The following is a 21,868-nucleotide window of genomic DNA, read 5'->3' as shown; positions in this document are numbered from 1 at the left end:
AACGTGCAACCCGAAGCCATGGAAGCCATTCGGGAACGGCTTACACGTCTGGAGACTTTGATAGGGCCAGACGAGGAAGAGGAAGATCGCTCTATAATGGATCGCTTAAAGGAAGCGATGGAAAGCGCTGAACAGGCTGAGAGCTTGTACATCTCACTTGCGGCAGAATCGAGTGAGCGATTGGCTGCTGCCGAAGAGATGATTGCTGTTCTAAAGAGGGCAGTCACAAACACTCCTCTTGGGGTAAGTTCTTCTAAGCCTAAGTTGCCCGAACCAAAATGTTTTGGTGGAGCAAGAAGTTCCAAAGAGCTGGAAAATTTCTTATGGGACATGGAGCAATACTTCAGTGTTGCGAGGATAGGCGCAGCAGAACAAGTTGATCTCACCGTGATGTATCTCACGGGTGATGCAAAGCTTTGGTGGAGGACGAGAACCAAAGACGATCTAAGTGCGGGACGTCCAAAGATTGAGACATGGGAGCGTCTCAAGAAGGAGCTGAAGGAGCAGTTCCTCCCGAACAACACATCGTGGATTGCACGAGACGAATTGAAAAGACTCAAACAAGACAGGTCAGTTCGTGATTATGTGAAGTCTTTCAGTTCTTTAATTCTCGACATCGAGAATATGTCCGAGGAGGACAGGTTGTTCAATTTTATGTCCGGATTACAACCTTGGGCGCAAGCAGAACTACGACGACAGAATGTGAAGGATCTGTCTTCTGCTATTGCTGCCGCGGATAACTTGGTGGACTATAAGGCTCCTATGAGAGAGAGCCATAAATCAGCCTCCTTCAAGTCAAAGGGAAAGAGCAAGGAGGAATGGCCAAAGAAGAAGTTTGGTGGGGGTGCTGGAAAGGCTACTGCCGCGGAGAAAGGCAAGTCAAAATTTACGAGCACACCAGGTAATGGTACTAAACCAAACCTTACATGCTTCATTTGTGATGGTCCTCACTTTGCAAGGGAATGCCCAAAGAGGGAGAAGTTGAATGCTATTCGGGCTGGGAATAGCGATGAGGAAGAAGGGGTAGTCACGCGCGTCAATCCTATGCGTGTGTTGAACTGCCTGGTAGCGGAATCAGGGGATGCGGCTGCCGAAACCTGCCATGTTGAGAAAGACTTGGCGAGAATTGATACATTGAGAAAAGGGAAGCCAGGGGCTTCGGACAACCTGATGTATGTGAAGATCGGGATAAATGGCAAAGACATAAATGTTATGCTGGATTCAGGCGCAACCCACACGTTTGTGGCAGATCGGCTGGTGAAGGAACTTGGCTTGCGGCTGAGTGATAGCCAGACATCCATGAAGGCAGTGAACTCGAAGGCGCAAAGGATTGCTAGGATGTCTTACGATGTGCCGATAGTGCTGGATCGGTGGAGAGGTAAGCAAGATGTGTTGGTTGTAACTCTTGATGATTACGACATTATTCTTGGCCTTGATTTCTTACGGAAAGCCAAGATTGCATTAATGCCATATCTCAATGGAATCATGGTTGCGAGTGAGGGATGCCCATGTTTCATCCCATGTATAAACGTCGCAATTGCGAATGTTGTGAAAGGAAAGAAGAGCTTGATATCGGCAATTGCTATTGAGAAGGCATTGCGGAAAGGAGGGGAAGTTTTTCTAGCAACAATAGTGGAGGAGAAAGCCGACTATTGTGAGGAGGTGCCGAAAGAGATTGCTAGCGTGCTGCAGCAATTCGAAGAGGTGATGCCGCCTCAGCTGCCAAAGAAACTCCCGCCTAGGAGGGCCATCGACCATCGAATTGAGCTGGTGCCGGGGGCAAAGCCACCATCTCAAGCTCCCTACCGAATGTCGCCAAGAGAATTGGCCGAATTGAGGAAGCAGTTGGAAGAGCTGATTGATTCAGGATTTGTCCGACCTTCCAAAGCTCCATATGGTGCTCCGGTTTTGTTCCAAAAGAAGGCGGATGGGAGCCTTCGCATGTGTGTGGACTACCGAGCACTAAACAAGGTAACAATCAAAAACAAATATCCTGTTCCTTTGATTCAGGATTTGATGGACAGATTGTGTGGCGCTTCGATCTTTACGAAGTTGGACTTGCGATCGGGGTATTGGCAAATGAGAGTTGCTGACGGAGATGAGCATAAGACTACTTGTGTGACGAGGTATGGCTCGTACGAGTTTCTAGTTATGCCGTTTGGCCTAACAAATGCTCCAGCAACGTTTTGTAATTTAATGAATGATGTGTTATATGATTTCTTAGACAATTTTGTTGTAGTCTACTTAGATGACATTGTAATCTATAGTAGAGGAATTGAAGAACATGTAACTCATCTTTCTAAAGTCTTAGGTAGATTGAGAGAACATGAGCTGTATGTAAAGAAGGAAAAATGTGAGTTTGCAAAATCTGAAATTATGTTCTTAGGCCATTTAATTGGAGAAGGACAGGTGAAGATGGATCCACGGAAGATCCAAGCCATCGTTGAATGGACAGCACCAAAATCAGTCCCGGAATTGAGGTCATTTTTGGGGCTTGCAAACTACTATAGACGGTTCATTGAGGGATATAGCAAGAAGACAACTCCTCTCTCAGATCTTCTCAAGAAGGATCGGAGATGGGAATGGACAGTTGACTGCGAGCAAGCTTTTGAGAAGCTGAAGACAGCGGTAGCGTCAGCTCCAGTTTTGGGGCTGCCTGATTTTGAGAAGCCATTCGAAGTGAATACTGATGCTTCGGATAGGGCTATTGGTGGAGTGCTCATTCAAGAGGGACATCCGATTGCTTTCGAGAGTAGGAAGCTAAGTGATGCGGAGCGGAATTACTCAACACACGAGAAGGAAATGACGGCAGTCGTGCACTGCCTTGGCATATGGAGAGTATATCTGCTGGGGCCAAAATTCATTGTCAAGACCGACAATGTTGCTAATACATTCTTCAAGACGCAAAAGAAATTGTCACAACGACAAGCTCGGTGGCAGGAATTTCTGGCCGAATATGATTTCGTATGGGAGCACAAACCGGGGAGCCACAATCAGGTTGCGGATGCACTCAGCAGATGCGAGGTAATAGCTACTGTTCTTGCTATTGTTCAGGTGGAGTCAGATATGCTGGATCGACTTCGCCAAGCTGCTACGGAGGATGCAGCGTACAAGAAAATGGTGGAACTTGTACGAGAAGGGACAATACGGAGGTATTGGTTAGAGCAGGACCTACTCTATGCAAAAGGGGGTCGAATCTTCGTGCCAAAGGGAGAGCTGCGAAAATACTTAATGACGGAGACGCATGATCCGCAGTGGGCTGGACATCCTGGCCGGGAAAGGATGCTTGCTCTCTTGTCGCAAACTTATTATTGGCCGAAGATGGAGGATGATGTAGAACTTTACGTAAGGACTTGTCTAGTGTGTCAACAAGACAAGACTTTGCGGCAACGAGAGGCAGGCTTGTTACAGCCGCTGCCGATTCCAGAAAAGCCTTGGGTGTCGGTTTCAATGGACTTTATTGTTGGTTTTCCAAAGGTGGATGGCATGAACACAATCATGGTTGTTGTGGACAGATTCACCAAGTATGCAGTGTTTGTCGCTGCCCCGACGGTGTGTACAGCCGAAGTGGCAGCCGAATTATTCTACCGCAACGTGGTGAAGTACTTTGGAGTGCCTTCAGACATTGTGAGCGATCGCGATGTGCGATTCACGGGCAGATTCTGGACAGCATTGTTCAACATGATGGGAACAAGGCTGAAATTTTCAACTGCGAACCATCCGCAAACCGATGGGCAGACGGAAAGGATAAATGCTTTGCTAGAGGAATATTTGAGACACTACGTGACAGCAATGCAACGAAACTGGTTGGAGTTGCTAGATAGTGCGCAGTTTTGCTACAATCTTCAAAAATCCTCGGCAACGGAAGCAAGTCCGTTTGAGCTAGTGTTGGGAGCTCAACCCCAAACTCCTGCGGAGATTGCAGTGCAGATATCGGGTGGGAAGAGTCCAGCAGCATACAGGTTTGCGATGGAGCGGCAGGAGCTATTCGAGCAAGCGCAAGATAGTTTGCGCAAGGCAAGGAAAAGAATGCTCAAATATGCCAATCAAAAGCGAAGATTGCTGGAATTCAGTGTGGGCGACAAGGTGTTGCTCAAGTTAACTCCGCAGATTTGGAAGAAAATTGTGGGGACGAAGCACCGAGGGCTGGTGCCAAGGTACGATGGACCTTTCGAAGTCATCGAAAAGGTAGGCGCTGTTGCCTATAGGCTGAAGCTGCCTGAACGGCTGAAACTTCATCCTACGTTTCACGTAAGTTACTTACGGCCTTTTCATGAAGACAACGAGGATCCAAAAAGAAGCAAGTCACAACGAGCTCCTCCTACGATTCATAAACAGTTTGACGATGGGATTGTCAAGATTATGGATCATCGTAGACTCGGCCAACATCGAAAGAATCGGCGGACAGAATTCTTAGTAAAATGGAAGAAAAATGAGGAGGTTTCATGGGAGAAAGATACTGACTTGTGGCAATTTGAGGATCAAATACAAGACTACCTCACGTCTATTCCGACGAGGACGTCGGACTCTTCTAGTGGGGGTGGTTTGTTAGAGGTCTAGGCGCGGGGCGCGCCAACGAAGGCACATTGCCTAGAATTCGGCAGCGATGGACTGCGGCAGAAACGAATTCGGCAGGCAGCGTGCAAGGGTCTGTGCAAGTCTTTGAGCTGGCGACTTGGCATGGACGTGGGGCTTAGACAATGGACTTTCTAAGTCAGCAGCTGACACAACAAGGCAGACAATTGGGGCTGCTATGAGGGCAGGCAGAATCATGGGTGGAGGGGCCAGATAATGGAGGACAAAGTGCTTCACCAACCCACTAAGGATAATGGGGAAGGTAGTGCTCCACTAGTCCATGTAAAGGGTGATCATGGGGGAGATAATGCTCCACCATGCCCCGAAATTAGGGGATTATAGGTGAGGATGGAATCTCACATTTGGCTATAAATAGGCTGCCAAGCCTCTGCTGTGTAGCATGCGATTTGTGCATAGCACACACCATATTTGTGTATTCCTTTGTTGATGAGATAAATAAAGGTTGAGAGGGATTCTTGTAAAACTCTAGTGTGCTTGTGTTGCTTGTGTTTACTTGTTGTCTACGACGAGGCGAGTGTGAGAACCTCCTTGAGTGAGCGAAACACATAGTCGTAGGAAAACACGAGTGAAAGGGTGAGGCAAGGCTGAGTCTAGTTGGGACTAGACTGTCGTATTGGGTTAAGTTTAGTTGCGAAAAATTAACCCCGTGACACTAGGCCTATAATAAAGGGGGGTAATAATGGAGAGGAAAATCTGGTGACTATTAAGGCGGTAGGTTATAGTTATGAAGAGTGTAGGAAAGCTCTAGAAAAAATGATTATACTTGATGAGCTACCTTTTAACTTTGTTGAAAATCAAGGATTTAAATCATTTGTCAAGTAATGCAACCTAGATTTGATGTTCCTTCTCGTTTGACGATTTGGAGAGATTGTTTGAAAATTTATTTAGTTGAGAAGGAAAAAATTAAAGAATGCTTTTAAGGATCAACGTGTATGTTTAACAACCGATACTTGGACATCAATCCAAAATATTAATTATATGTGTTTGACTGCCTATTGGATTGATGAAGGTTGAAACTTGAATAAAAGAATTCTAAATTTTTATCAAGTTTTTAATTATAAAGGTGAAACAATTGGCCAAATAATTGAGAGTTGTTTGTTGGAATAGATAACATTTTAACATGCATGGTGGGGTTGCTGTGGATGGAGAACAAGGTTTAAATAGATAGAACGAGACAAGGGAAGAGATTTTTTTTCCTAGCGTGTTTGGTATTTTATTTTAAAAGTAATCGAGAATTGCATTAAAAAATAGCATGGCCAATGGGCAACCGTTGGACTCTCCCGATCTTCGATGAGCTCATTCAAAGACTTCACCAAAATCAAACTCTCGATCAGTGAGCCATGGAGTCGATGCTAAAGTCATCCATCCAAAAGCCAAAACCCACAAGAAATGACTGCCTGAAATCACACAATTGCTAATATGCTGCTGTTAGACCAAAAGCGAATACTATCTGCAGTTCGAGCTAGATCATTTCCCGTGTAGCTGAAGGTGGGTTTGAAATCCCGAATCCACTGACATAGCCGATGAAAAATTAAGTCATAAATAGACTCTCAGTCCGGCACTTTACCTTCGAAGATTTACTTATTACACACTTTAGTAATATTTTTAAATAATATTTTTTAAAAATTTATTTTTAATATCAATATATTAAAATAATTCAAAAAGATAAAAAAACAAAAACAATTTGGACTGTCTGCGTTATTACCTTGGATAATGACAACGTAGGAATCCACAACTACGGGATCCCAAGTCGAAGACTGGAGGTGGTCTCAAGAGCGATGCTAGAAAGAACATGAGTGCACGTGAGAATATGCCTAAGACCAGAATTGAATAAAATAAACTGGACAAATTGAAGATTTGAATTTAATAAATTAAGGAATTAATGGCGAGGATGATTGAAAGGTTATTTCACGTGCAAAAAATTAAAAAGAAAAAAAAATTGATCGGATATATTGTTTTATCATTGAAAAAGGAACAAATGTGTAATAATTCGTTAATTAATGGGCCATGATTTAATTAATGCAATAATTCTTAAACGATTAATTAATGACAATTAATGCCGAATTAATTGTAATGACAATTACACTTGATAAGGTATACAAAATTATTAAATTGTAAGAAACTTAGAGTGAAAAAGTTATGTAGAAAATAAGGATTCCAAGCACCAAAGCAATATATATGTAGTTAAATAAGTAATCACAATAGATTAATTAGAAGAAAAAATTAATCTAATTGTTAGGATGGTGTATTCCTTCTTTAGCCACTAGAGTTCAAAGCACTTCAAGCTACAAGTGAGGGAAAAAATACCTTAATTAATTGAAAAATAAATCTTGATAATTATAAAATTAATAGACCTAGTTTAACAGTGATAATTACACGAGTTTAACAATGAAGGACTACTTAGTATCATATCATTTAGTGATAATTATCCGACAATTTAAATTATAAGAAACCAAGTGCAGAAAACAAAAATAAAATATTGTTATAAAACAGCAACTAATGTTAGGTGAAATAATTTTTATGATTTGTTAATTGACAAAGATGTGTACAATATATCATCTGTTTGGGAGTATGATTGCGGTTATTTTTTAAAATATTTTTTGTGTTGAAATATATCAAAATGATATTTTTTTATTTTTAAAAATTATTTTTGAGATCGCGCATCAAAACAATCCAAAACATATAAAAAAATTAATTTTTATTAAAAAAAATTAATTTTTTTAAAAATACAGGACAACTGCATTTCCAAATGCTTTATATATAGTATGCTGAGATTATGCACGTGCATGTATAAGATTTTGTTGACTTGTTGACTTGTCGCTATATATAGAAGATTTGCTGCAGACATGATCAATCAGGATCTGAAAGATACGTACTAGTGGTAGCTTGACAAACTGGGTGGCAGAATTTAATAACTTTCCAAGTGAAAAAGCAGAGAAACTAAGATGTGAAAAGTTAACTTTGCTCCTTCTATTTTTCAATTGATACATTTATAGTCCCTTTGATTTAAAAAAAATCACTTTTAATCCAAAACTTCATCTTCTTCTCTTTTCAGCCCATTTGGTTTGAGAAATGAAAGAGGTTGAAGAGAGAAAGATTCGCTGTTTGCATCGATCTTAATATTAACGAGTTTTATTAGACGAGATAAGTTCTATTTAAGTGTGTTTTTGACCTTCACCTTGCTTGAGGGAATAAATCTAGGATATGAAAGTTTTGAAACTTGAGTTGGATTTGGATTTTTTTGACAAATTCATGGACATATGAGTTTATTAAGGTCTTCATTGTGTCTTTGGGTACAAAATAGTCCTCACATGATTTTCCGGCAACTCTTTGGTCCTTGGAATCTAGAACAATAGATGGCATGTTATCTATACTATTTTTAAAAAACAATTAAAGGGAGGATGAGGCTACTCTATTTTTTTTAAGTTAAAGAGCAGACGACATGCACAGGCTCACACACCTTGCCTATTTTGTTCTTCTTCTTTATTTTCTCTACATTTTACACTTTGCTGTTTGGTCAATTCAAATAGATTGATTTAAAAATAATTTAATTTTTTTATTAGATACCATTGGTTTTCAATTGTTTTTTTTATCAGATAATATCCCTTTTCTATTATATTAAAAAGGTTGTTTTTCTATTATTTTTGAACGAGATCATCATATTTTTTTATATATTAGCAAGCTCTTTTTTTTTTCTTATGCCATTCATGATTATTTTTATTTTTAGTTTAATCAAAATTAATTATAATTTTAATAAATATTATTATATGAGATAATCAATCAAATCAGGGCTAGCATCAGAATTGTTTTTTTTTTAAAAAAACTAATGCAACCATATTATTTCATAGTTTTACCCACATTTACCTAGTATTTTGTTCATATTTTATATATAAAATGTCTTGATAATCTTTATTTTATGTTTTGAAGGCACTTTTAGATATGAGATTCGAAAAGGAGTAAACTGAGGATAAAATTCAGACTATGTTCCAATCTATGTTGAATATTGATAAATTTGATATCTGATCAATATTTTATGCAGAACTTGAGATATAGAGGTCAAAATAAAGTGATTCCAGTGACATTAGAAAGCTAACATCCATACCTCATATATGACAAGAAAAATAAAAAATAAAGGGGATAGAAATCATAGCCTTTAAAGACAAATCTTGTATTTTACCAGTTTTGACCTTCGGCCATTCCAACTTGAATATCTTGAGTTAGAGAACATTTGATGCAAAATCAATTTTGTTGAAATCCTGACTCAAAGACATATCAGCCTACTAAATGTCAGCAGAAAAGGAGCTCATATGAGAGAGATATGATTTTGCTAAGACAACTTATAAATTTTGCCAGCATATAGGTTTTGTGAAGAAACAAATCTAACTTACTTAAATGTAGATTGTTCATTTTGGAAAGGACTATTTTTATTTTTCTTGAGAGGATATAAACGGATTGGAGGGATTTGAGGATTAGGGTTTATGAGGAAATAAAAAGAAAGAGAGAAAGAAAGAGAGGAGGCAGCTAGAAAAAAGAAGAAAAACTCTACCATTTTCTCTTATACTCGAAATTATGTTCTCACTTGTTCTATTAATTATTTTTCTTGGTTGAAATGATACATAAACCTTCAAATTCAAAAACCATGAGATCTATTCTATCTTTTCTTTTCAATTTATATGATGAATATGAATGTTTTCCTATACTTATTTCCTATGATTGTTTAGTTTAATTGTTAGAGCGGACTCTAAATTATTATTCTAAATCAATCTACTGCTAAGTTTGCTATCAAAACCGGAGTTGTGATATTTGAACTTATGAAGCGACTAGGTTTAATAATTATGGTAGATCTATGTTTTTAATCTTAGAAAAAACATTCAATTAAATCGAATATAGACTACAGACAGTTATGTTATCTATATCAACCTATCTAGTTCTTAAGGCTGCTATCAAATTAAATTACTGGTGCAAACACTGTGGTTGTTTAATGGTTAGGGTTAGAGTGCGGATAGGTTAATTGACTAATATTAAGGAAAGATAGATATTTAAAATATAAATTGACATATCGATTCAGTAACTAATTTTGATTTCTGTAGGTGGAGGTTTACTTGAGACCAAGGTTTTTCTCTTGATAAGTTTCAGATTTTTTTAATTTAGCTTGATTGTTTTATTCTATTTACCATAACATAACCTAAATAACCTCTAAACCTCCCAACTTAATTTGAATCATCTAGCATAAAGACCTGAACTAGATCTTTCTTGTGGGATTGATCACTTGCTTGCTCTATACTATCTTATTTGTTTAAGCCAGGATAATTAATTTGTGTGACTACGACATCGCAACAAAAACATCAACAATGTTTGTATTTTTCTTAAGTTGAAAAAAAAAGAATTTTGTTCGAGCCGTAACGGAGCGCGGCACCGGGCTAGTAGGTAAGTATTGTCATTTTTAGCATACAAAAGTTGCTCCAATTTAATAGCTTCCAAATTTTATATCAAATAAAATATTTATTAGCAATAACTTAAATCCTCATTAATCAATTAAGAAAATACATGTCTACCAACTGTACGTATACAACATAACTTGTACCAGATAAAACAGCGAAGAGTCATATACATTGCTTCTCATTTCATAAATTCATCACACTCCTACATCTTAAGTGTTCTTCGTATTTATTATGTTATTCAAAATCATTTTGTAATATGGTTTCAACACCGACTAGTAATAACAAATGACCCAAACGAGCACTGTTCATCTCTATCAACCACTCCAACCAAGCAGTCACTATATATCCAGCATCCATCCATCCATCAGTCCAAGCTACCAGCCACAAAGTAATTACTGGTGTATGTTTTATTCCTTGATAAGCAATATCTAGGATTTAAAGTTGTTCCTCCATGCATCTTCTCCATTTCTCTAGCTCTGCCCCACCTTTAGGAATTGAAATTATCTTCATCTTCTGATTAAATTTGTTTCTTCCCATTCCCTTTTACAGGTTATATTGATACAGAATGTAGTGAGAAAAACAAAAAAATGAACTCCATGTCTGTCAGAAAAAACATTATATGAAATCTCAATGATGTTATGCATCTTTTGGTCTCGAATTAATGAGTATTTATAGTTTGCTCCTTGATAACTTCATCTTTATTAAAACCATAACCATGGATGATCTTTTGGAAATGTTCGGCATTCCTTCTCATCTGGTGCACTAAAGAGATTGCTTTTGTGAAGTAATCTAGAACCGTATTATTATTTTCTTTAATCAACATTTTAAAGTCTCCTCTGCTTGCAATCGGATCCTTTTTATCTTTTCAACTCCACTATAAATCTTGTTAAGTATTTCCCATGCTTGCTTTGATGTCTTTGTTGGTGCCACCATTGCTTCATCAAGTCCTTGATAAATCATGAATAAAGCTTTATTATTCTTTTTTCTCGATTCTTTCAATGTTTGTCTTTCTCCATGAGTCATTGTTACCTTTTTTTTATTGATTCTGATTGTTCAACTAACTCTTATAATTCTTGTGATCTTAGTAGTGCTTTGTATTGAATACACCACAGATCATAGTTTTGTTTTGTAAGATGAGAAATATAAAACTGAGTATTATTAGAAGCCATATCTATTATCAAGATCTAATACCAAATTTATTGGAAAAATAATATCAGAACATAAGAGGGGATCCTACTTATATGTTTTGATGAAATATAATAAGCTAAATAACGATACTTTCACACTTTTTATTATCAAATTCATAAAATATATATAAACATTATAATATATCTTTTACAATCTTTAAAGTACTTAGTTAATATTAGACTCTTCAATATTTATTTTAGATTCATAATAATTTTGATGGAGATTGTTATTCATTGTAATAACTTCAATACATCTAATCTTCGGCAAATAAGTTTAATAAGTAACAAGTTCTGGATTGGATTACAAAGCAAAGTAGACTTGGAACTTTTATTTCCAACTAGAGATAGTTCTGTTGACCCGGAACTTTAATTCCAAATAGAAATGGTTCCGTAGAAAGTCACAGTTGGGATTAGGGTGGAGAGATGAGAGTAGTTGTGAAAGGACGAGGAGTACAAATAGCCTCCAAAGGCTTAGCCTTTTGTACAGAGATAAGAGCATCTACGATGCTCATATCTACCAGTTCCTTCCCGACTCTTTCCCATTCAAAGCACTGAATAAGCGCAGCCAATGCCAACATCACTCTGCGCATGGCCATGTGATTTCCAGGGCAAGCCCTTCTCCCAATACCGAAAGGGATGAATCCTTGTTTTTCCCCTTCATTATTAAGACCTTCAAATCTCTCCGGCTTGAAGCTCTCAGGATCTTCCCACAACTTGGGATCCCTATGTATGGCCCATGCATTCACCATCACAATCGTGCCTCGTGGTATCTTGTATCCACCTACGATGCAGTCTTCAGATGGTGCGTGAGGCAGCAAAAGTGGGGCTGGAGGATACAAACGAAGGGTCTCATTAACGACACAACGGACATATCTTAGCTTGGGAAGATCAGACTCTTGTACCAAGCGCTCATGCCCGACTTCCCTGTCAATCTCCGCTTTCACCCTCTCTAATCTCTCTGGATGGTTCAGCAGAAATGTCATTGCCCATTCCGTAGTGAAATCTACTGTATCCACTCCTGCCAAATAGAGTGTCTGCGGAAGATGAAAAATTCATGCTCAGTCTAAGAAAATTACAATTATTAATTTTGCTTAATTTTAACTAGGGATAAATCCAGACTTTGGAAAGTGGGGTGACCAAACCGTACAATTTTTGTTTTTGAGGGGCTATTTCTAAGAACACCTTTAAAAATCTTATAAATTCAAGAGAGCTTTAGAAAACATGTAAAACTTCGAAGGGCCCGTAAGTTTCTTACCGCCATGGTACCCTTGACAACTTCATCCGTATACAATTCAGGGTCTGATTTTTGGAGGGCCAATAGACTTCCAATCACAGTTGTCTGATCCTTCACTCCTTCAGCAGGATTACTTGTAACTGAACTTGTTTCCTTTCGTTTCACCTCTTCTATCAAGCCCTGCAAGAATTCATCCCTCTCTTTGTACACCTTTATCACACTCTCCTCCTCCCCCCTGTACCCAAACCATTTCAAAAATGGAAAAAAATCCAACACGGTGGTGCCTGGATTTGAAGGGAATATCTTTTGGACATCCTCAATACACTGCTTTCCTGAATCGATACAGGCAGCTTTCTCCTCTTCCACCCACTTCTTTCCAGCATTCATCTTCATAATTACATTGAGAGAGGTGATTGTGAAGAAATAGTTCAAGTCCACCTTCTTGGCTCCATCATCAGAGACTTTGGACAGAATCAGGCGGACAAGGGTGCGGACTTCTTCGCTAATGGCAGCAGACCGATCGAGGCAGCTTCGAGAAAACAGTTCAGTGACCGAGAAACGCCTCAGGGTCCGCCAGAGATGGCCATACGGAGCAAATAAAAAGGCAGCGTAGTTGTAGCTCCAATAATGGACAAATATGCTCTGAGGCCTGTTGGCAAAAACTATATCATTCTTGATGTAACATTCTTCAGCAGCTGATAAAGAACAAACAGCAACAATGTTCCTGCTGCCTAATTTAAGAGTAAAAACTGGACCGCATTTATTTGAAAGAATTGCTAGCACTTTATGCATTGGTGGCTTCGAGACAAGGTGGAGATGGCCTATGATCGGAAAACCGAAAGGACTTGGTGGTAAGTTGCGGGAACGTTGGAATACAAGTTTGAATACAAGAAAGCTAGAGAGGAAGAAAGCAAGGCAGTAGTACATGTAGTTCATGGTGAAGTACAAATTCTTTGTAAGCATGGTGGGTTGCTGTGGGTGGAGAACAAGGTTTAAATAGATAGATACGAGACAAGGGAAGAGATTTTTAATTTTTACATGGTTACATCTAAATAATATTTTTAAAATTGTTTTCTTGATGCATTTGACGATGACAGTAAGAAGTCACAACTGCCAGATTCCAACTCAAAGACTGGCAGGTGGTCTCAATTGTGAAATCAAATGAGAATTGCTCAAGAAAATAAAATGGAAATAATGAAAATTTGTGTTTATTAAATTAACGAATTAATAATGGCGAAGATGATTGAAAGGTTATTTCACGTGCAAAGAATTAAAAAAAAAAAATTGATGGATATATTGTTTCATCATTGAAAAAGGAACAAATGTGTTATAATTTGTTAATTTTTTTTTAATTAATATGGGTGTCCGGACCAACTTACACGCATCTCGACTAATCTCACGAGCCCTGAAGATAATTCGTTAATTAATAAGCCATGATTTAATGCAATAATTTTTAAATGATTAATTAATGTCAATTAATTAATGCCAGAATTGTAATTAATGACAATTACACTTGATAAGGTATACTAAGTTAATAAATTGTAAGAAACTGAGAGTGAAAAATTTATGTAGAAAACAAGGATGGATTCCGAACACCAAAGCAATATATAGTTAAATAAAGTAATTACAATAGATTAGAAGGAGAAATTAAATTATAATGAAAAAGTAATCAAATTCCTTGAATAGTTTACTTGAGGTATTGGTGTAATAGTTAGGATGGTGTATTCCTTCTTTAGCCACTAGAGTTCAGAGTACTTCAAGCTACAAGTGAGGGGGGAAAATACCTTAATTAATTGAAAAATAAATCTTGATAATTAACTCCTGTTAGAAAATAAATTATAAAATAGACATAATTTATGGTTGATCAAAGTGATAATTATATGAGTTTAACAATTAAGGACTGATTAGTATCATATCATTTAGTGATAATTATATGATTGCTTAATGTCCCATCCGTCCGACAATTTAAATTATAAGAAACCAACAAGAGAAAAGATACATTCCTTCATCTAAGGGTTTGTTTGAGAGTGTGATTGCAGTTACTTTTTAAAATACTTTTCATGTTAAAATACATCAAATGATATTTTTTTTTTAAAAAAATATTATTTTTGAGATCAACGCATTAAAACGATCCAAAACATAAAAAAAATAATTTTTAAAAAAATAAAAAAAAATTAATTTTTTTAAAAACACGGGTTGGCCCGCGTTTTCAAACACTCTCAAAATTTCTTTGTATTTATTATGGTATTCAAAATCATTTACATTATGGTTTCAACACCAACATGAGCACTGTTCCATCTCTACCAACCATTCCAACCCAGAAGTCATTATATATCCATCCATCAGTCCAAGCTACCAGCCACAAAGTAATTATTAATGGTGTATGTTTTTTTTCCTTGATAAGCAATATTATCTAGGATTTAAAGTTGATTGCAAAGAATCCTCTTATCCGTGGGTTAAAAACATGGATACAGTCTCCAGGAGGAGCATGAGGCAGCAAAAGTGGTGATGGAGAGGATACGAACGAAGGGTCTCATCAATGACACATCGGACTCTTCTACCAAGTGCGCATTTGGACTTGCCAGCTGCATCAAAGACAACTTCACATTCACCCACCAGCTATAATCCCGAGTTCAGGACTCTTGAGCAGCATAAAAACTCTTCCCACTGATCACGTACGGTAATTGGCATCCTATGGATCGTCATAGATTGAACACGAAGAAAGAAGCTTACTGACCATCTGTTGCGGGCCATAGCTTGCCGGACTGAGCTGTTAATTTCTTGGAAAAAACCTACTGGTCAGATGGGTAGCGTTTTGAGGAGATTCTTTTCCCTTTTCTGCTCCAGTCAGCCCATTTTATCTTTCCGATCGAGTCCTTGAACTCCCTCCGAGTGAAATCCTGTAGCCTGTAGGTTCCCTTCCTCAACCCAAAATGCCCACACTCAAATCTTAATTAGCCAGAGACCATACATTTTCGGAAAAATAGTTAGGGTATAATATTGGTTTTTCTTTTTAATCTTTTGTACTTTCTCGTATCTGTCATCGTCTGGTTTCAAATGACAGGTTCTTGGTCGATGATCAGGATCATCACCTGAGCCTTTTTCTTTTCTTTTCTTTTTAGTTTTTTTAGGAGCAAGGGCAGGATTTCAGATTCTTATAAAAACTAGAGTAATTATTTTTTAATTTATTAAGAAATAAAATAGAGAGTGGGAGGGTGTTAAGGGGCACTAAAACATAAATCAAGTCAATTTTGAAGTCAAACATGATATCTGGTGCAACAACAATCAATAGACTTATTAAGTCTTTTCAAACCACAGGGTTGCTAATATGATAATCATTGGAGACTTACATGATCGTTAACTTTAGGACCAATGAGATTAGTCGAGGTGCGCACAAGCTGGCCTGGACACCCATGTTAATTAAAAAAAAATCTTTGGGCAAGAAAATTGAACAATTGTGCCAATAAATTATATCAAACAAATGTTAAGAACACATAAAATTATTTTTTTATAGTTATTAAACGCGGCCTTAAAACCTCTTAATCCGACTCCTTATCTAAACTGAGTTTAAAACTAAATTACATGGGAGTTTTCTCAACATAAACTTATCGACTAGCCAAATTCAAGTGACAAAAAAAAAAGGTTATGTTAATCTTAGTTAACTTGCTAAACTCATGATCTGGTTATGAACTACATTAGCTCGAATTAATTTTTTTATTTTATTATATGATAAAAAAAATATAAAAAATTTAATTTATCATCAACTCAATACTAAAAGATAAAATTAAATAAGAACCCCATATTAAATTATAAAATTAAAAAAAAAACAAAAGATTTTTTTAAGAAAAAATAAAAGGCAAAAAAAACCGAAAGAAAGAAAAAACTCAACCTAATATTAAAAGATAAATTAAATAAAAACCTCATAATATAATGATAGTCTAGTATATATACTACCAACAGATTATATAAATAGTCTGGTATATATATATTTAAAGTAAGTCTAGTCATGTCAAATCAACAGCCTAGCAATAAAACATGATAACTTTTGATTTGACTATTGAATTAATACAAATATTTTTGGATGATTTTTTGTGGCTTAGTTATATAGTGAGATCAGTAGACTTGTACCAGCTCCCACCCAGCTTCCACCTGGAAGACCTCAAATTAGGTTATAGAGAAGTTGTTTAAGCTAATTTTGTTATTTTTTCTTGATAATTTCTAGATTTATATAATTATAGATTTTATATGTTTTTGTTTTGCTTTAGGATTATAATTTTATTTTTATGTTAAGGTTGATATTTCTAACCTATTTAAAAGATTCTAAATCTCTTAAAAATGTGAACTTAATAGAGTTTATTTCAAAAATAAAATTACTATTTAGGGTTTTATTGTGATAAACCTATGTCGACCAACTATCTATCGTTCTACGTGTATTGTTATCCTTATTGTGCTTTCTTCTACATCATACAAGCTTGCCCTTTTCTCCATCGATTGTAAGAGTAAAGATACAAGATATTTTTTGGTTTCGATTTTCTGCAAACATATTCTTGTAGTTATTTGAATATTAAGGTACCATTGCTTCTTCTATTTTGATATGGAATGTGTTGTGTGTGTAGCTCAGATAGATCAGATAAAAATTTTAAAAAAAATTTAAGAAAAAGTTATACATATCAAATCCTGATAAAAACAATTATTATTTTAGATTTAATTGTTGGATTGTGTATAAATTTCATCGAATAATTCATGTTTAAATTTGTGTTTATTTTGATTAGATCACTTTTAACCTTTATATAAATAGTTGGTGTTAATAATTCCTGAATTTTCTTTGTCATTTTCGAGCTATAATTTTAGGTATTAAGGTTTTCATTGTGTCTTTTGGTATAAGATATTTTTTATTAGATAATCAATCAAATTGAGGTCAGCATCAGATTTTTTTTAAAAAAAAAAAACATCACCAATATTTGTATTTTTTTTAAGTTGACAGACAAAGAATTTAGTTCGAGCCACGACACGGGGCTAGTAGGTAAGTATTGTCATTTTTAGCAGACAAAAGTTGCTCCAATTTAATAGCTTCCAAATTTTATATCAAATAAAATATTTATTAGCAATAACTTAAATCCTCATTAATCAATTAAGAAAATACATGTCTACCAACTGTACGTATACAACATAACTTGTACCAGATAAAACAGCGAAGAGTCATATACATTGCTTCTCATTTCATAAATTCATCACACTCCTACATCTTAAGTGTTCTTCGTATTTATTATGTTATTCAAAATCATTTTATAATATGGTTTCAACACCGACTAGTAATAACAAATGACCCAAACGAGCACTGTTCATCTCTATCAACCACTCCAACCAAGCAGTCACTATATATCCAGCATCCATCCATCCATCAGTCCAAGCTACCAGCCACAAAGTAATTACTGGTGTATGTTTTTTCCTTGATAAGCAATATCTAGGATTTAAAGTTGTTCCTCCATGCATCTTCTCCATTTCTCTAGCTCTGCCCCACCTTTAGGAATTGAAATTATCTTCATCTTCTGATTAAATTTGTTTCTTCCCATTCCCTTTTACAGGTTATATTGATACAGAATGTAGTGAGAAAAACAAAAAATGAACTCCATGTCTGTCAGAAAAAAACATTATATGAAATCTCAATGATGTTATGCATCTTTTGGTCTCGAATTATAGTTTGCTCCTTGATAACTTCATCTTTATTAAAACCATAACCATCGATGACCCTTCTGACGTGTTTGGCATTGCGGTGAAAATCTCTCTGGATGGTTCAGCAGAAATGACATTGCCCATTCTATAGTGAAATCTACTGTATCTCTTTTTATGAGTTTGGCATGCCTAAGAGTCTTTGTGAATTAATTGCTAAAAAATAAGAATTTCTGCTTTTTATGTTTCAGACTTTGCTTCTTGTGATAGGTTTTTCACAGAGTTTTAATTTCAGAATATGAAAGTGGACTGAATCAAAGTTAAAGTACACATATCAAGCTTTTCAGAAAGGTTTTATGGGCAGAAATCCGGGTTCATTTGGAATTCCAATCAAACCTGCAAAATCGAGTTGAAATCCTTCTTGCATCAGGATTCTCTGTTTTCACATTATAGATTCAAATGGGCATATATATCTTTAGCCTCAGACATTGAAATCATGCGATTCAAAAACTCAAAATCATCTACACATCTAGGAATACAACTTTTATGAAGGATTTCAGGTCATATAAAATTGTTTGGAAGGTGAAAATCCAGACGCAATCTGAAGGACGAGATTGGTCTCTTGATCTGATGAGGAAACTAACAGTGCCGAGCATCTTACTATGGCTAAAATTCTGACATAGAAACGGTGGGCCTTAGAACCCAAGAAAGGTTCAGGTAAAGCTTCTAACATGCCATGACTGAAATAATACATCTTAGATAGTCGGATATTGCAAAAAACCAAGTCAGAAACAAAGTCTAAGTTGTAGCAGAGTTAATATTATAGCAAAGTTGTGACAATTGTAGAGTCTATTTTCAACACAAATTCTAAGGGATTTAACCAACCTTAAGCACTAGATAAAGTAGGAAGGAGTTAAGTATTATAAGGACTTATAATTAGCTTAGGAAATCTGAAGAAAATCAGCAGCCAAAAAAGAGAATAAATAAAGCAGAACACAACTAAAACATGGGCTCTATAACATTCTTTTCTTCTTTGTATTTGTCAATTTTCCAGCAAATATGAACTAATTCCTAATTTTGGTTCAAGAGAAATACACATCATTTCCATTAGCAAGTTGTGAGAAGTAACATTATTATTGTAATTCTTTCAGATTAATTCAAGTATTTATTTTTCTTTGTTCAAAATTATGCTATTGATTGTTATTCAAGTATATTGAATTATTTTGAAATGGCATGTATGCTTTCTAGTTTCTTTCAATCCGTAATTGTTGTTAGGGACTAGAGTAAAAGGCAAAAAAATTAATTTGATTGTTGTAACTCTTATCTTGATTTATTAGGGAAGAATAAACTAAGTTAAATTATCAAGCTTTTAAACGTTTGTTTAGAATAAATACACAGACTTTACTCCTAAGACTACTGCTAAGTGAATGAGAATTGCTTTCAATGTTAAATTCGCTTGATGGTAAGAAATTGATTAGAGAGCTTTGTCTAATTAATTTATTTATAATCTCATCGATTTTCCTCAGCTTTAAGGGATATCAAATTTATTTGCTTGATGTAAAAGAATATTTATTTTACTTCGATGATCAACAGGTTTATATAAATGAATATGTGGACCCTTAAACTGAGTTAACGACATATAAAATTTTTTTTATTTTCAGAATTTTATTTCTTTAATTTTTTATTCGAATCCCCTGTTCCTTTTTATTTTAGTATATTAATGTAGGAAAATTAAACGAAATTTCTCTTAGGTTCAACCTAAATTTCACGATCATACTATAAATTTATTTTGTTTGTGATAATTAATTAAGAATTATATTTTAGAGGTTCGACTATCCATCATTAGTCAAAGACAATTATTATTATTAATATTTTGTAAAGATCAGTATGTACTCAACTTTCTTTTTGTAAAACAATTGTTGAAAACAAGTTTGTAATTTGTAAGAACCAAAACCCAAAAACACCCAAAAACAGATGAAAATCAATCGTCTGAATTGCGGTACCCTTGACAACTACATCCGTAAACAATTCAGGGTCTGATTTTTGGAGGGCCAATATAGACTTTCCAATCACAGTTGTCTGATCCTTCACTTCTTCAGTGTTACTTGTATCTCTGAACTTGTTTCTTTTCGTTTCACCTCTTCTATCAAGCCCTGCAAGAATTCATCCCTCTCTTTATCACAGTACTCTCCTCAATATCCCCGTTGTACCCAATCCATTTCAAAATTGGAAAAAAATCCAACAAGCTGGTCCCTGGATTTGAAGGGAATATCTTTTAGACATCCTCAATACACTGCTTTTCAGAATCGATACAGGCAGCCTTCTCCTCTTCAACCCGCTTCTTTCCAGCATTCATCTTCATAATTACATTGAGAGAGGTGATTGTGAAGAAATAATTCAAGTCCACCTTCTTGGCTCCATCATCAGAGACTTTGGACAGAATTAGGCGGAGAAGGGTGCGCGCGGACTTCTTCGGTAATGGCAGTAGACCAATCGAGGCAGCCTCGAGAAAAGAGTTCAGAGACCGAGAAACGCCTCGGGGTCCGCCACAGATGGCCATATATAGGGAGGAGCAAATAAAAAGGCAGTGTAGCTGTAGCTCAAAGGAGATAATAAGATGATTGATTTCAGCATGCACGTGACCTTTCATTATCCCTTTGAAGTTTAAATTGGCTGCTTCGGTTGTCATGAAGAAAATGGCCTTTTCTGCTCCAGTCAGCCCATTTTATCTTTCCGAGTCCTTGAACTCCCTCCGAGTGAAATCCTGTAGCCTGTAGGTTCCCCTCCTCAACCCAAAATGCCCACACTCAAATCTTAATTAGCCAGAGACCATACATTTTCTTAAAAAGAGTTAGGGTATAATATTGGTTTTTCTTTTTAATCTTTTGTTTCTCTTGTGTCTTTGTCATCGGCTGGTTTCAAATGACAGGTTCTTGGTCGATGATCAGGATCATCACCTGAGCCTCTCTAAGCTTTTTTTTTTTTTCTGGTTTCTTTTAAGAGCAAGGGCAGGATTTCAAACTCTTATAACAACTAGAGTAATTATTTTTAATTTATTAAGAAATAAAATAGAGAGTGGGAGGAGGGTGTTAGGGAGCACTAAAACATACAAGTTAAGTCAATGTTGAAGTCAAACATGATATTTCGTGCAACAACAAGCTTCTTCTTTGGGCAAGGGCAAGAAAATTGAACAATTGTGCCAATAAATTGTATCAAACAAATGTTAAGAACACATAAAATTACTTTTTATAGTTATTAGTTGTGGCTTAACTTTGAAATCTCTTAATTCGATTTCTTATTTAAACTGAGTTTAAAATTAAATTATATAGGAGTTTCCTCAACATTAACTTATCAAACTAGCTATATTCAAATAACAAAAAAAAAAAAAAAAAAACAGGTTATGTCAATCTTAGTTAACTTACTAAATTTATGACCTGGTTATGGACTATACTGGTTTGAATTAATTCTTTTATTTTATTATATGATAAAAAATTAGGATAAAATTAAATAAGAACCTCACATTAAATGATGGAATTAAAAAAAAAACTAAAAGATTTTTTTGAGAAAAAATAAAAGCTAAAAAAATCCAAATAAAAAAAATCAACTTGATATTGATTGATAAATTAAATAAAAGCCTCATATTAAATAAAAAAAATTAAAAACAAATCCACAACAACTCAAAGACAAATAAAAAATAGTTTTAGACTGTTAAAGACCGGCCTGCCTGCGAGATTTTTTTA

At 35.7% G+C, this 21,868-nt stretch overlaps 1 protein-coding gene across 1 annotated transcript; it reads right to left on the bottom strand.

Moving 5' to 3' along the window:
- Positions 1 to 11,433: 11,433 nt before the first annotated feature.
- LOC18106899 (cytochrome P450 81C13) lies at positions 11,434 to 13,454 on the bottom strand. Its single transcript, XM_006372790.3, has 2 exons — positions 12,480 to 13,454; positions 11,434 to 12,258 (listed from the first exon to the last, which is right to left on the bottom strand). Exons 1-2 carry the CDS (start codon positions 13,419 to 13,421, stop codon positions 11,635 to 11,637), a joined length of 1,566 nt encoding a protein of 521 aa, XP_006372852.2. The 5' UTR covers positions 13,422 to 13,454; the 3' UTR covers positions 11,434 to 11,634.
- Positions 13,455 to 21,868: the final 8,414 nt, after the last annotated feature.

The sequence above is a fragment of the Populus trichocarpa genome, chromosome 17, assembly GCF_000002775.5.
Source record: "Populus trichocarpa isolate Nisqually-1 chromosome 17, P.trichocarpa_v4.1, whole genome shotgun sequence".
Classification (NCBI taxonomy): domain Eukaryota; kingdom Viridiplantae; phylum Streptophyta; class Magnoliopsida; order Malpighiales; family Salicaceae; genus Populus; species Populus trichocarpa.
The sequence above is the reverse complement of the archived record's forward strand: the minus strand, read 5'-3'. Positions and strand labels throughout refer to the sequence as shown.

Coding starts and splice junctions, on each gene's coding strand:
- LOC18106899 (XM_006372790.3), bottom strand. CDS start 13,421: ATGCTTACAAAGAATTTGTACTTCACCATGAACTACATGTACTACTGC. Junction 12,259..12,479: donor TTGTCAAGGGTACCATGGCG/GTAAGAAACTTA, acceptor CATCTTCCGCAG/ACACTCTATTTGGCAGGAGT.